Source organism: Excalfactoria chinensis, chromosome 24, assembly GCF_039878825.1.
Source record: "Excalfactoria chinensis isolate bCotChi1 chromosome 24, bCotChi1.hap2, whole genome shotgun sequence".
Classification (NCBI taxonomy): domain Eukaryota; kingdom Metazoa; phylum Chordata; class Aves; order Galliformes; family Phasianidae; genus Excalfactoria; species Excalfactoria chinensis.
This window is the reverse complement of record NC_092848.1, coordinates 1007267-1022097: the sequence shown is the minus strand read 5'-3', so window position 1 is coordinate 1022097 and position 14831 is coordinate 1007267. Positions and strand designations below refer to the sequence as shown.

At 61.1% G+C, this 14831-nt stretch overlaps 1 protein-coding gene across 2 annotated transcripts; it reads left to right on the top strand.

The window, feature by feature from the left end:
* Window positions 1-3661: 3661 nt before the first annotated feature.
* TBKBP1 (TBK1 binding protein 1) lies at window positions 3662-14457 on the top strand. 2 transcript variants are annotated; one of them, XM_072356620.1, is made up of 11 exons: window positions 3662-3791; window positions 4682-4885; window positions 5633-5869; window positions 5954-6076; window positions 6157-6261; window positions 6785-6938; window positions 7020-7180; window positions 7263-7312; window positions 11924-12042; window positions 12547-13271; window positions 13484-14457. In XM_072356620.1, exons 3-11 carry the CDS (start codon window positions 5648-5650, stop codon window positions 13610-13612), a joined length of 1788 nt encoding a protein of 595 aa, XP_072212721.1. In that variant the 5' UTR covers window positions 3662-3791; window positions 4682-4885; window positions 5633-5647; the 3' UTR covers window positions 13613-14457. The 2 variants fall into 2 exon arrangements, with proteins under 2 accessions (XP_072212721.1, XP_072212720.1); XM_072356619.1 differs by having other exon boundaries at window positions 5629-5869.
* The last annotated feature ends 374 nt before the right edge of the window (window positions 14458-14831 follow it).

Sequence of the window (14831 nt, the reverse complement as noted above, 5' to 3'; positions counted from 1 at the left end):
AGGAGGGAGTCGGAAATCTTTAGCTGGTGTTATTGTTTTTTGCAGCGAGCAGGCGGCAATCTGTGTTATTTTCCCCCTTAGTTTCCTCTTCCCCAGTCTCGATCCTCGGACCCGTCAGCGTCCACGCTAGCTCTTGTACAGGGTATCAGATATGTGCCTTTCAGTGCTGGGTTCAGATAACCAAGTCCAAGTGCCGACTTTGAACCAGTGTGTACAAACCTGATCCGAGCTCCCAGGTGCTGAGGTGAGGAGGAGCTCCCAAGCACGGGCAGCGAGAGGCCTGGGCCACAAGCTCGAGTAAATGCCTTTTTATTTCCTTTCTTGAGGTGGGGTGGGATGATTTCCTAAAGGGGGGGGGGGGGGAAGAAACAAACAAACCAACAAACAGGGGGGGAGGGAAATAAAAGCAAAAGCCATTCCTGAAATTGGGGAGGGGAGAAACCTGATCATTCCTCAGTGCTGCCTGTTTCTGTCCTGTGTGGCTGTTCAGCTGTAGACAGCGGGAGAATAAACGTACACTGAGACAGTAGTGGAAACAAACTGGTGTCTGTTGTGTTTGTGGGGGGGGGGGCTCTTTGGGTTTGGCTGCGATCGGAGGTGGCTGCCGGCTCTTCCATGGGCTGAGCATCCATCCTGTGTCCTTTGGGTTCTGGTGGGTCAGCGCAGCCCCCAGCCTTTGGGTTCTGCCTCCCAGCGCACTGCTTGCTGCCGTGGAGGGAGGAGAACCTCCAGCATCACCCAACACGACCCCTATGTTACCTTCATTCTGTTTCTCACTCATAGCAGCTCTTTGGCTCCGGCGTCGCCTTCATTCCATCCATTTCTTTGGCTCCCGTCCGCCTTCAGACAGCAAACCGTGCTCCTGCCGCCAGCTGCTGCTCCTCACGCTCAGAGAGGACCCATCTCCTAACGAAGGGGTAGGGCTGATTGATTTACTTTGCTCAAGAAAAGCCGCTCCGTTGTTGTTCCCAGCACTTCTTATGGAGCTCCTGCTGCCTCCCTCCCCCACCCCAGCAGCCACAGCCCCCGCCGAGCTCTGAGACGTGTGGGTGTGCGGCCGCTTCCGTCTGATGGAGCTGTGTCAGCTGCTGTGTGTGCTGGGGACAGGAGGTGGGGATGGGGACGTGGCCATGATGGGCCGGGATGGGCCTCTGTGTGGGCCTTGGGGCAGGAGGCTGCGGGACTGGGCCTGTGTGTGGGACTGGGCCTCTGTGTGGGACTGGGCCTCTGTGCGGGACCGGGCCTCTATGTGGGACTGGGCCTCTGTGTGGGACTGGGCCTTGGTGCCGGGCTTCAGGGTAGGCCTCAGGGACACGACCTGGGCCTTGGGATGGAGCTGGGCCTCAATGTGGGATTGGGCCTTGGGGACAGGCCGCAGCGTGGATTCTGGGGACAGGGCCTGGCCCATAGGGTGAGCATGGGCCTCAGGCCCAGCTCCAAGGCCCGGCTCCCTTCCCTTAGGCCTCAGGAGACCAGGGTTGGGCCTCAGGCAGAGCTTGGCCCCCGGGCTGGGAGCTGGGCCTCAGGGCTGGACTCGGCCTCAGGGCCAGGAGCTGGGCCTCGGTTAGGCCTTGCTCTGAGGCTGGGCCTCAATGTAGGGTCAGCCATGGGTCCTGCAGGGAGCAAAGCAGTGCTCAGTTTTCTGTTCTCAGAAGTGAGACCTGCAGCCCCGCTTTGCTATGCAGGACTGGCAGCTCTCCTTTAAAGCTGCTGCGTTCCAGGGCTGGATATTCCTTCATTTTCCAGCAAATAGTGGTGAATTTCCTCATGTCAGGGACGGAGGGCAAGGGAGGAAACGGTGCTGCCGTCAGCAGCTTCCTGCCATAGAGTGTGATGGGAAGCAGCCATGCTGTAAAACTTGGGCCCTGCTCTGCAAGGTTGGGAGCAACAGCTGTAGGCACCCAGAGCTGAGCAGGGCTGGGGCTGTGAGGGAAGTGGAGGGCTCTGGCCTCCACACCTGCACCCACCAGTGATGGTATGGACACTATGGTATGGACACTATGGAGCTGCACGGATGGAGACCCAGCGCTGCCTTTTGCAGTGCTGCATGCATGGATGCAACTCCTACACCTGCAGCTGTGGATCGGAGGCAACTTGGAACCATGCAATGCAGCTCCTGAGCCACCCCCATGCACCACATCCATGGGGCCACCAGTGAGGGTCTGAGCACTGAGCTGGGCAAAGCAGATAGAGCTCCGTGCTCTGCTTCCATGCCAGCGCTGCTCTGCAGCAGGCACAGATCAACCAAGTGGAAAACGATCCTCTGCTTTCCGCTGTCGAGCGGCCGTGGCAGGGCGATTAGGTTCTGTGCACGAGGATTGCATCTGCACTGGCCTAACCTCACTGCTTAAAATAGCCCTTCTCCCAGCGTGGCTGTGGCTGGCAGCGTAAATTGAGGTTCGTGTTCCTGTGCTAACGTGGTGCGAGCAGAAAGCAAAGGGGAGAGGTGAGTGCTCAGCCCCATCCCAACACCCAGCTGGGGTTGGAGGCCTTGGGTTGCATCCATGCAAACCCCCCGTCTCCTCCTCTTGGTGAGCTGTTTTCTTTGGTGTTTCTGTTTGTTTTCTTGGCGTCCAAATTAACTTCCAACCTGATGGGAAAAAAACCAAACCACCTTAATTTGCACTTCAAAGCACTTTGCAGCAATCCCTGAGCATGAGCGGAGCCACAGCTGATGCTTGGGATTATTTCCAGGCCCAGTTTGTGGCGCAGCCCAGCTCTGTGCCCCCCTCCCTGCCCCTTTGCTTTGTGCCCACCTCTTCTCTTGGCCTCCAAGCAGCTCCTGGACCCGATGCTGTTGGCTCAGCAGCACCCAGCACCATGCTCAGATCTGCCTTCAGCCATAGGCCTGCAGCTCTATTAACCCACCCCTGCCCCCAAAAGACCCTCTGATGCAGGGTGGGGGGTCCGGCCATGTGCCAGCAGCCTCCCCTCCTGCACCAGCAGCCAAACTCCAAGTGACGTCTGCTGAATCACCGCCGCCACGTCGCCATCCCAGCGATGATGCAGCTGCTCTATACATAGCCTGGGGGGGGGGTCTGCAATCGGGTTGTGGGGCCGGACCTGCAGCAGTGCCTGTCTCAAGTGCAATTGATGGGGCCGGAGCTGCACGCTCAGCCTGAAGTCCACGCTGTCCTCGCACCAACGCCTCTCCCTCAGCCCGGCATGAAGCTGCAGCAGATGGCAGAGATGGGGACCGTTCTGTGCTGACATCTCCATCTTTCCTCCTTTGCAAGCACCCGAACAGGGGCAAAAAAGCTGCCCGAGTCACGAGCTGGGATGCAGCCCCTGGGGGCGACGGGGGGGCATGGGATGGAGCCTCGATGGGGATGCACGTGTCTGTAGGGGCATTGCCTTGGCTAATGGAGAGGACCCCCCCCCGCCTTCCCCAGAGGGGCTGCCCCGGTTCCGCTGCCCCTCTTGGGGTGGGGGGGGGGTCGGCGTCGGGGTCGGCCCGGAGCGGATCCGGATGGACGGACGGACGGGGCCGGGTCGGGGCGGTACCGGCTCGGCCCGGGGGGAGGGCGCTGGCGGCCGCCCGGTGCCCACGTGGTTTCTCGGTGTCTCCGGAGCGGAAGAAACGGCGGTCGGGGCCGGGGCTGCGGCGGGGAACCGGGGCGGGACCGACATCGGGACCGGAGGGGGGGGAAGGGAAAGGAAAGGAAGGGAAAGGAAAGGAAGGGAAAGGAAGAGAAGAGAAGGAGCCGCAGCCCGGCGGGCGCCGCAGCGCATCCCGGTGCAGCGCAGCGCATCCCGGTGCAGCGCATCCCGTGCGTCGCCGCGCAGCGCCGGTGAGTGCGGGCCCTGGGCCGGGGGCGGGCGGTGCGGGAGGGAACCGGGCTCCCCCCGCTGCTCCCGGCCTCCTCCGGCCCGTTCCTGCTGCCTTTCCCGTTGCCGTTCCCGTTGCCGTCCCTCCCCCGGTCCGGCCCCCTCCCGTTCCGGCCCCTTTTCCATCCCCGCCGCCATCCTCGCCCGCCTCCCCACCCCCGGCCCCGCTTTGTCCCCAGCGCTGCTCATCCCGGCCCCTTCTGCGCCTTTAATCCCCGTCTCCATCCCCGCCGCTCCCGGTCCATCCCGGGCCCAGTTCCAGCCCACCCCCCCCCCCCCCACCGCCCCGAGGCCGCGGTGGAGATCCGGGGCAGCACCGGATCGGGGGGTCTCTGGGGGTCTCCGGGCCTCCCGCGGCCTCGTGTGCACGCACGTGTGCCCCGCAGCCTCGTGCACCCCGTGCTGCACCGTGGCCCTCCGGAGCACCGCCCGCTGGAGCAGGGGGGGCACACGCTGGCTGTATGCTTTGCACGCCCCATTTGCATGCCGTTTTGTGTGTGCTCCCATTTGCACGTTGCTTTTGCACGCGCATTTGCCTGCCCGTTCACACCCCCCCCACCCCTTTTGCACACCCCCCTCGTGCTAACTTGGGGCCGTGGAACCTCCAGCCCCAATGCAGTGGGTAGAGCTGAGCACTGGGCCCCACTGCCCAGCACTGTCCCATCCCCACTCCCCTGTTCCCCCCTTCCCATCCCCATTCCCATCCCTATTCCCGCATCTCCATCCCCATTCCCCCATCCCCATTCCCATCCCTATTGCCCCATTCCCATCCCTATTCCCCCATTCCCATCCCCATTCCCCCATCCCAATTCCCTTATTCCCCCCCCCAACCCCATTTTCCATCTCTTTCCAGGAAGGACTGACCGCTGGGAATAAGAAGGGAACAACAGCAGCGTGGAACCCCCCAAACTCCCTGTGTGTTCCCCAGAACCCAATGCTCGCTGTGCTGCCTCCTGCTCAGCCCCCACTGCCCCCCACCCTCACTTGAGCCCCGGCACTGTGCCGCAGCCCTGCCCAGCCTGCATCACCTCGCCCCGCTCACGGGGCCCACTGCAAGGCAAGTGATGGTCTTTGGGATGGGGGGGGGGGGTCCTCCTTGGGGGTCTGGGGGGAACAGGGGGCTCAGCACCCCATTGGGAAGCCCCCATCTGGCCCTCCTGGGGTCTGGCTTTGAGGGAGCCCTGATGTGGGACTGCAGTGCCGGGGCTTTGTCTGCATTTCATGCCCTTCATCCCATCAGAGGCTGCACAATCCCCCCCTATGATCCCAGGAGCTGCAGTGTGGGGGCATTCAATGTCCCCCCCTTGTTTGTGGTGGGGCTGAATGGCCGGGTTTGGCCTCATGCTGTGTCCCCGCCGCACCCTGCAGCTCCGGCTTCCCGTTCCTGCCTGCTGCCATGAATTATTTGTGTGGCCACAGCTCCCGGATGAGGCCGGGACGGGACGAGCTGCTGGCACACATCCTCCATCCATCCCCGTGCTGGTTATATAGGACAGCACTGCTCCGTGTGTGTGTGTGTGTGTGTGTGGGAGGGTGGGAAGCAGCTCGCGTGCATTGCAGGGTGAGAGTCGGCAGCGCCGGCCTCTATTTCTGGCACTCAGCTCCTTGGGGGGCTTTGGGAAAGTCACCCCCCCCCCGAGGATGCTCATTGCCACCCCAGCTCCGTGATATCAGTGCTCTGCTCTGGGACTCCTCTGTTCCCATTCATTGGGGGCTGCCATGTGGCTGCTGTCCCCTCCCTGCTGCTTGGTGGCCATAGGGAGCCACATCCCACACCCCCCATCTCACCGTATCCCCCAGACAGAACTTGCCCTGCGCCATGGACTCCATGTTTGAGGACGACATCAGCATCCTGACCCCGGAGGCTTTAGGGCCGGATGAAGACTGGCTGGACAGCCCCAACACCGACCTGTCGGGGGAGATGTGCTCCGCGTCCCATTTTGCCCTCATCACTGCGTACGATGACATCAAGAACCGCCTGAGCGGGTTGGAGAGGGAGAACTCCACGCTCAAACGGCGCCTGAAGATGTATGAGGTCAAGGTCAGAGCTTTGGGGTGGGCCTAAAAGGGGAGGGGGGGAGGGAGGGTGTCTCAGGGCTTGGGGTCCCACTGATGCTCTGTGCAGTGCCCGCTGCTCAGTGAGTTCGGTGAGGAGCACATCTTCTCCATCTATGAGGCCAAGGAGACGTCGCTGCTCAAGAGCGAGAAGGCATCGCTGCAGCAGCAGCTCAACCAGTTCCAGCACGAGGTACATGGTGGGGTTCGTAGGTACTGGGAGCTTTGGGGTTTCCTTGGGTGGGTGTTGAGCTCTCCTGCCTTGTCCTGTAGCTGGAGAAGAGCAAAGAGCGCGAGGAGCAGCTGGATGAGATGATCCAGGCCTATGAGAAGCTGTGCGTGGAGAAGGCAGACCTGGAGTCGGAGCTGGGCGAGATGGTGGGCACTATGGGGGCGGCACTATGGGGACGGCACTATGGGGACAGCACTATGGGGACAGCACTATGGAGACAGCACTATGGGGACAGCACTATGGGGACAGCACTGTGGGGACAGCACTGTGGGGATGGCACTGTGGGGACGGCACTTCAGGGTCCCCATCCCCAGCTGGACAAATCCATTCCCATCCCATCCAGCTGTGGCTATTGGTGTCACTGCTGTGGCTTGGGGGGGCTGCAGTGATACAGTGCTTGGGGCTGATGGGGTGTCCGCATGGTTTTGGGGCTGTGTTGGGGTTTGCAGCCATGCTTTGGGTTCTTATCCCTGCCGTGCCCAGCGGTGCTCCCAGCTGCACGTCCCCACCGTAGCACCCTGTGCTTGGGTTCAATGCAAGGCACACAATGCTCCACAAACCCCACGGTGCTGCCCTGCCATGGGAGCAGCATCCCACCTCCAGCTGATGTGAGGCAGGGGGGGTCAATGGGGTTCACCCTTGTGTTGTCCCCCTTCCTCTCTCTGGCAGCGGGCGCTGGTGGAGACTCACCTGAGCCGCATCCGCAGCCTGGAGCAGCAGCTGCGGCAGCGCGAGGCCAACGCTTTCCCTGCACTCAGTGCTCCACTGCCCGGCCAGGAGGTGCCTTTTCTCTCCCTGCATCCCAACCCCGGCCTCAGCCATGGTGAGCCCCCCCCCCCCCCCCCATCCTCTCCTTTAGCTTCACTCCATGCTTTCAAGGCTGAGAAACGCTCTGTGCCCGCAGTGTTGGAGCGCCCGGGGGGGTGGCAAAGCCGAGGGTTGGAAGCTGAACTGGAAGCAGCACGGCAGGATGCGCAGCGTGCACAGCACCGAGAGGAGCATCTCAAGGCTGAGTGCGAACGGCTGCAGCTGGAGCTGAAGCACCTGCAGGACAGCCGACAGCAGGTAGGGAGATGTGGGGCTGCAGCCCCCCTAGGGGGGGTGGGGGGCAGTGGGAGCTCATATTGCACCCCCATCCCATCCCCAGGAGCAGTCAGAGCGGGACATGGCCTGGGTGAAGAAAATGGGAGATGACCAGTAAGTGTCTGCAGGGTGATGGGATGGGATGGGATTGAATGTCATGGGATGGGATGGGATGGGATTGAATGTCATGGGATGGGATGGGATGGGATGGGATGGGATGGGATGGGATGGGATGGGATGGGATGGGATGGGATGAGTTGAGGTGATGGGGTGGATGGGATGCATTAAGGTGGAATGGAATATAATGGGATGAGATGATGGGATGGGATGGAATGGGATGGGATGGGATGAGGTGATGGGGTGTAATGGGATGGGATGGACTATAGTGGGATGGGATGGAATGGGATGGGATGGCATGGGATGGGATGGCATGGGATGAGTTGAGGTGATGGGGTGGATGGGATGCATTAAGGTGGAATGGAATATAATGGGATGAGATGATGGGATGGGATGGGATGGGATGGGATGGAATGGGATGGGATGAGGTGATGGGGTGTGATGGGATGGGATGGGATGAGATGGAATGGGATGAGATGGAATGGGATGGGATGGGATGGGATGAGGTGATGGGGTGTAATAGGATGGGATGGGATGGGATGAGATGATGGGATGCTAAGATGGGATGCACTGTGATGGGGTAGCTGGGGTGGGGTGGGATGAAGTGGGGCACAGTGATGATGGGATGAACAGGATGGGATGCCATGTGATGGAATGCAATGCAGTGTGCTGGGATGGAGGGGATGGGATGGCAGGATGCAACGGGGTGAGCTGTAATGCAGTGGGATGCAGTGTTTGGGATGAGTCGCAATGCAATGCAACGTGATGCAGTGGAGCACAGTGCAATGGGATGAATGGGACTCAATGGGATGGGGGCTCAGGGGATGCCCAGCTCCCACCATGGACACCCCTCTGCCCCATCCCCTCCCTATGTGCAGGGTTTGGGGTGCTGCCCCTCTTCCCTTTTCCCCCCTCCTCTTTAAGGGCTCCGTGCACGGAGCGGGCACTGCCAGCAGGGGGCGCTGCTACCGCACAGCGCCGCACGGAGCCCCATCAGCGCAATCCCTGCGCTGTCTCGGGGCGCTGGTTGGGGGGGGGGTCGGCTTTGTTCCTGTCCCCCCCCCCATCACCCCGGGTTGTGACGGATTCAGCCTCACCTCACATTGCATCTCCCCCGGGCGCATGGGGAGCTGTGGACAGATCGGAGCTGACGTTTGGGATGCGGGGTGGGAAGGTGCCGTATTTCCCCCCCCCCCCCCCACATCACCCCCCCCATCCTTCCCTTGTTCTCACCCCGACTGATGCCTTTCTCTCTTTCTGTTCTCTGATCTGCTCTGAGTTCCCCCCACCCCGAGCAGCCCCAGGCCTTCCCCATTCATTCACTTCAGGTTTGCAAAGCTCAGCCCCACCGTGCCCACAGACCCCCCCCCCCATTTACAACCTCCCCATACACCGCTCCACTCTCCATCTATCAGCCATTCTCTACTCAGGATGGGGAAACTGAGGCACACAGCAACCCCTGCTCTCAGGGTCTGAGCCCCTTCCCCAGCGCTGTGTGTTTTGTGTCCTCTCCGGAGCTTTCTTTTCTTGTAAATAAGGCCCTTTTTGGTAACTGGCCCTTGCCATTTGACAGCAGGCAGGGCTCTCTTGCAGTGCCTTCCATCCCCGGGGCTGACTTCTCTTTCTTTCCTTCTCCAGATGAGTCACCCTGCCTCTGTAGTGCAGCCACAAGGGCAGCAGGGTTGGGCTTTGACTCACCTCCCCCCCCCCCCCACTTATATAGCAGCGCTGCCTTTTGTTGTGGGGGCGATGGCCGCTGCCCCCACCTGCTCCTTTTTGGGGCTGAAAAGCTCTTTTGTGCCAATTCCCAACCCCTCACCCGGCTGCATGTGGATGGAAGCACCGATGGCTTTTGGTTCTCTTTCTTCCCTGGGTTTTTCTTGCTGTTCTCACTCAAGGTTCTGCCTGGGTCGGGGCTGCAGGATCCCAATGCACAGAGCAGCACCATGGGGGGAGAGGGAGGGTTATTGCAGGGTCTGCTTGAGCTCTCTGATGGTGGCAACGCTGCAAACCTGGAGTGCTGGGCATGTCCTGCCCCCCGGCACCACTTTTTGGTTGGATTTTATGGCTTCTAATGGGATTTTATGGCTTTCAGTGCATCTCAAGGAGTCCAGCCCATGGTCCCCTTGGTGCACAGGCTCACGGTGGCACCTCAGGAATGTCTCCATCCCGCTGTGCCCTCCTGCATTGCCCCACGTCACCCCCTGCACGGAGCACAGGGAGCATCCCCAGCCTGTGATGCAGGAGGGTGACCCCAAGGAGCAGCTCCCAGTGCTGGGAAGTGAAGGGGGGGGGGGGGGGGCAGGAGTTGCATGCCCAGCTCCCTCCCCCCCCCCCCTTCAGCCCTTTGCATGCTCTCCCCCTGCCCACCCTCTGCCCACATGCAGATAGCAGATAAGCTGCGGTTTGTGCTTTCATTTAAGGGCTGGCTCTTGTTTACCGGGTGTGGGGTCACTTCTTCCCCCCCCACGCAACCACAGGTCCCACGTTGAGGACAGCACCCCTCCCCCCCCCCCCCCCATAGGTTGTATGGGGCTGTACCCCACTCCTGTGCAGCAATGGGGAGGGGGGGGCTGCAAGGAGGAGCCCCCATTGCTGGTGCTGGGGGGGGGGGGGGGGGGCATGGTGGGCATGATATGATGTGGTTGCTGTGGGGAGAAGCACCACGGGTGGCCCCCTCTGCAGCCCCCATCCTGTTAGTTGGGGTGCATCAATCCCTGCCTCCCCCCCACCCCCAGCTCAGTCACCCCATGCCATCCCACCATGCTCCCCCTGCTGCCCCCAGCCCTCCCCATGCTGTGCCATTGCTCTGGGCTCACAAAGAGGTGACCAGAGTGGGGTGGTGCTATTGGGACCAGGAGCCCCTTGTAGGATCGTGGCACAGCAGCGGTGCTCCCCGCTGCTTTCGGGGCTGTGGGTGGTTGAGTTTTCAGCAGCTGTTTTGTTCTCACATCTTATCTGCTGTTACGTATCAAGTGCCACATTTTATCCTGAAACAGCAATTTCTTTTTGGGGTTGGGGTTGGGGTTGGGGGGGTAGTGCAGGATGGGGTAATGGTGTGTGGGGGGGTGGGTGTTGGTGAGGTTGTACCAACCCTCTCTATAAACTCTTGTCTCCCAGAGGGGACCCACTGTGCTGCCCCCATCCCATTGCATTGCCTGCTGTGGGGTCGGTGTGGGGCTGGGGGCTGCTCCTCACCCCATTCCCCCCCCCCCAGCCCTGCTCTGTGCTCTCCTCCACCCCAACGCTGTGGTTTTCACGCTTCCTCCCTGCACTGCAGCGGCTCTGGGGTGGCCCCGGGGTGCAGGGAGCTCCACTGGGCCCAAATCCAGCTGTGGGGCTTCAGTTGTCATCCCTCCCCTCCCCCTCCATCCCCCCCAACCCCGCTGTGGGGTGCAGTGCAGTGTGGGGCTCTGTGGGTCGCAGCTTGGGGTGCCAGGGCTGATGGGTTGCAGTGTGTCAAACTGAGGCATGGGCTGACCCTGAGAGGAGGGAGATGTGGGGAGCTTTTCCTTTTCTTCTTACCCTTTTCATTCCTATCTCTTTCCTCTCTCTGACCCTTTTTCTTTCCCCCTTCCCTTTTCCCCTTCCTTTTTCCTTTCCTCTCACCTTTTCTTTCCCCTTTCCTCTTCCTTTCCCCTTTCAACTCACTTCCCCTTTCATTTTCCCTTTCCTTTCTCCTCCTCTTTCCCCATTCCTTTCCTCTTCTTTTCCTTTCCCCTTCCAATTCCCTTTTCCCCTTTCTCTTCCTCTCCCCTTCCAACTCACTTCCTTTTCCCTTTCCTCTTCCTTTCCCTTTCCTCTTCCTTTCCCTTTCCCTTTCCTTTCCCTTTCCCTTTCCTTTCCTTTCCTTTCCTTTCCTTTCCTTTCCTTTCCTTTCCTTTCCTTTCCTTTCCTTTCCTTTCCTTTCCTTTCCTTTCCTTTCCTTTCCTTTCCTTTCCTTTCCTTTCCTTTCCTTTCCCTTTCCTTTCCTTTCCTTTCCTTTCCTTTCCTTTCCTTTCCTTTCCTTTCCTTTCCTTTCCTTTCCTTTCCTTTCCTTTCCTTTCCTTTCCTTTCCTTTCCTTTCCTTTCCTTTTCCTTCCCTTCCCTTCCCTTCCCTTCCCTTCCCTTCCCTTCCCTTCCCTTCCCTTTCCCCTTCCAATTCACTTCTCTTCCCCCTTCCTTTCCCTTCTCTCTTCCCCTCCCCTTCCAACTCACTTCCTCTCCCCTTCCCCTTTCCCTTCTCTCCCTCCATGTTCCCCCTTCTCTCTCCCCCCTTCACATCCCAGCAGCACGGGGCAGCCCTGTCGGCTGCAGTTACCCCCAGCAGCTCCCGCTCCCTGCGGTGTCACAGCAGCTCCCGTCACCTCGCTGTGCTCAGGGCTGCCGTCAGCCCCGCGGGTTGCACAGGAGACGGATCCTCCTTTCACATCACCACAAAGAATCTGGTTTTATTTCACAGCGACGCTCCAAACTCGGCCGAGATCTGATGACTTTGGCTGGGCCTTTGGAAAGCAGCCACGCGTTGCTCGCTGCTTTTCCTTCCCTATAACTTTCATGGGGGAGTTTGGGCCCGTTTAGTGCCATGCATTGCCCCCCCCTTCATGTGACACTCCATCCTCAACACAGGGTGAACCTGGCACTGGCCTACACGGAGCTGACGGAGGAGCTGTGCCGCCTGCGGAACCTCAGCTCCCTGCAGAGCCAGATCCTGCGTGCCCTGCTGCAGGAGAAGAGCCTCAATGGTGGTAAGGAGAACCGAGGGGTTAATGGGGCTGGAAGAAACAGAGCTGGCCGCCTTCATCCTTGGGTTGATGCAGAGCTCCTGCATGCATCCGTCCCATGAGCATCCGTCCCATAAGCATCCATCCCATAAGCATCCGTCCCATAAGCATCCGTCCCATAAGCATCCGTCCCATAAGCATCCCTCATAAGCATCCATCCTATCATCCTATGAGCCCCACTCCTTGGGGCTGCCATCCTATGGGTGTCTATCCTAGGAGCATCCCTCCTGCTTGGGCTCATCCTATGAGCATCCATCCTTCAGAATGCCATCCTATGGGCACCCATCCTGCGGGCATCCCATAACCATCAGCCCAAATGTGTCCCTCCTGGACGTGCCATCCCACTTATGCCACCCAATGCCCCCCGATGCCACCCAATGCTCCCCCGATGCCACCCAACACACAGAGGAGAAACACAGCCCACCTAACCAGCCTATTTCCTGTGCCCCCCCCCTATTCTCTCCGCAGGTCAACGCCACTCTCCTCTATCTCATTGCCATTCCCCAGCCCAGCAGCGTCGCTCTCCGGCCCCGCAGTGCCCCTCACCCGCTCCCGGCCGCCCTCCAGCCCCTCAATGTCAATCCCCAGCGCTGCAGCGGCGCTCACCGGCCCCTCAGTGCCAATCTCCAGCCCAGCAGCGCCGTTCCCCCGCCCCAGGACCCTGCCAGTCTCCGGCTCAGCAACGCCGTTCGCCCGCTCCCCCTTCCAGCCCCTCACCCGCCCCACAGCGCCGCTCTCCGGCTCCACCTCCGTGTCCATCCCCGGCATCGGCGTCTCCTCACCGCCTGCCCGGCGAGAGGATGGAGCTGGGTTACGCCAAACCCTCCAGCCGTCACATCAAGGCCGGTTTTCAGGGTCGCCGCAGTTACTCGGAGGTGACCAACGTCGCCCCTTACCAACAGAGCCGTGCGCTCTGGTTGCAACCCGAAGCTTCCACCCTCCCCAAGCACCGGCCTTATGGTGAGGTCTATCTGGGGGGGGCGGGGGCTCCGCTCAGCTCCCGGGAGCCTTTCGAGGAGCATCTGAGGTTCGAGAAACAATCATCGGATGAGGAGGACTGGGCGGACCCCGGCCCTCCCAGCCCGGAGGGGGCTGTTCGCTGCGCGTCCTTCTGTGCCGGATTCCCCATCCCCGACCGGACGGCTGCTGCCTACACCAGAGCCGAGCATGCCCAGTCCTGGCCCTCTATTAATGTAAGAAGACCCCCCCCCTCTCCCCCTTTACCCACCCCCAGGGCGCTGCGTGATGGGTGGGGGGCCAGGGACCCCCTAAGCTGCAGCGTGCCTCAGTTTCTCCCATGGGTCCCCAGCCTGTTCCAAGCAAGGGGGTGAATGGGGATGCGGGATGATGGGGGTGATGGGGGCGGCCTTGCAGGGTGGGCTCAGAGCAGCCCCTGTACCCACAGCTGCTGCTGGAGACGGTGGACTCGGAGATCCGGAGCTGCCCTCTGTGCCAGCTGGCCTTCCCCATCGGTTACCCGGACGATGCTTTGATAAAGCACATCGATTCACACCTGGAGAACAGCAAGATCTGAGGCTGATCCCCCCCCCCCCTCCAGCACCACCACCACCACCCTCAGCCACGGGCTGCCCCCTGCTGCCTGGACTTTGGATGCTGCATGAGAACTGGTGGAGCAACGCGGCTCCGAGTTACCTCCGGGTGTGCAGCAGCTGTGGAAGGACCGAGCTCAGGGGAGCTGCGTTCTCTCCCCCCCCCCCTCCTTGTGTAGGTGGGTTTCCCCGCTCGCCCCCCTTCTGCATCCCAAGCACAGTTGGATGCTTCACCCGGGATGCTCAGGGTTGGGGCCGGGGACCCCCCCCCCACTGCACCGTCGGGTTTCTCTGCTTGATCTCAGGGAGGATTTGAAGGGCAGGATCCTGGATCCGGCCCATAGACAGCAGTGAGGAGGGGGCTGCCCTCCCTGTGCTCCTGGGGTCAGAGTTGGTTCGGGGGGGGGGGGGGGCTGGTTGGAGGGGGGCAGCTGCTTGTTCTCTCTCCCACCAACTCAAGCACCTTTCTGGTCTTTGACATGAAAAACATCCCCCCCCCCCCAACACCTCTCCCTTCTCCCCATATCGATGCTGCTGAGAATCAGAACCCACATGGCTGTGGCGCAGCATGGCCATCCCGCTCCGCTGCACCGAGCCCCGCAGCCATCACCCCCCCCTCCCCATAGCCCCCTACCCCACACCCCCACGTTTGATCTACCTCAAGGCCTCCGCACGGCCCCCAACACCGGGAGGGGGCACATGGCACCGTCCCCCCCCCCCCCCTTTGCCCCCTTCAGCCCCATTGCTGCATGTCCCCCTGTGCCACACGTACCACCCCAGGGCACCCGGAGGGGCCGACCCCAATAAAACCCACACGCTGCTGGGTGCCAAGTGCTGTCCCCTCTCTTCTGGGGGGGTGGGATGCAATGTCCCTTTTGGAGGGTCCCAGTGCAAGGAATGGGGTTGTGGGGGGGGGGCTTGTCCCACATCTGAGGGGTTATGTGTGTGTTGTGAACCCCCCCATCCCTGAGCTGCTCACTGTGTTGTTGGTGCCAAATGTCACCGAGGTTTTTGTGGGGTTATGGGGCATCCAGCAGGACCCCAAAGTGAGCTCTGCCCCATTGCCGTGGGGTGAGGGAACTGCCTGCACCCACTGTGGGGTGGGGGCAGAGCTGTGAGGTGTGGGGTGGGGGCGCAGAGGAGGGGGATCCCCATGGCTCAGTGTTGGGGTGACAAATGGGTTCACACCTCCTTGGCATCGCA

Excerpts from the sequence above, each read along its gene's own strand:
- TBKBP1 (XM_072356620.1), top strand. The coding sequence starts at position 5,648 with ATGGACTCCATGTTTGAGGACGACATCAGCATCCTGACCCCGGAGGCT. Across the intron at positions 5,870-5,953 it reads TGAAGATGTATGAGGTCAAG|TGCCCGCTGCTCAGTGAGTT; the intron begins GTCAGAGCTTTG and ends TGCTCTGTGCAG. Across the intron at positions 6,077-6,156 it reads TCAACCAGTTCCAGCACGAG|CTGGAGAAGAGCAAAGAGCG; the intron begins GTACATGGTGGG and ends CTTGTCCTGTAG.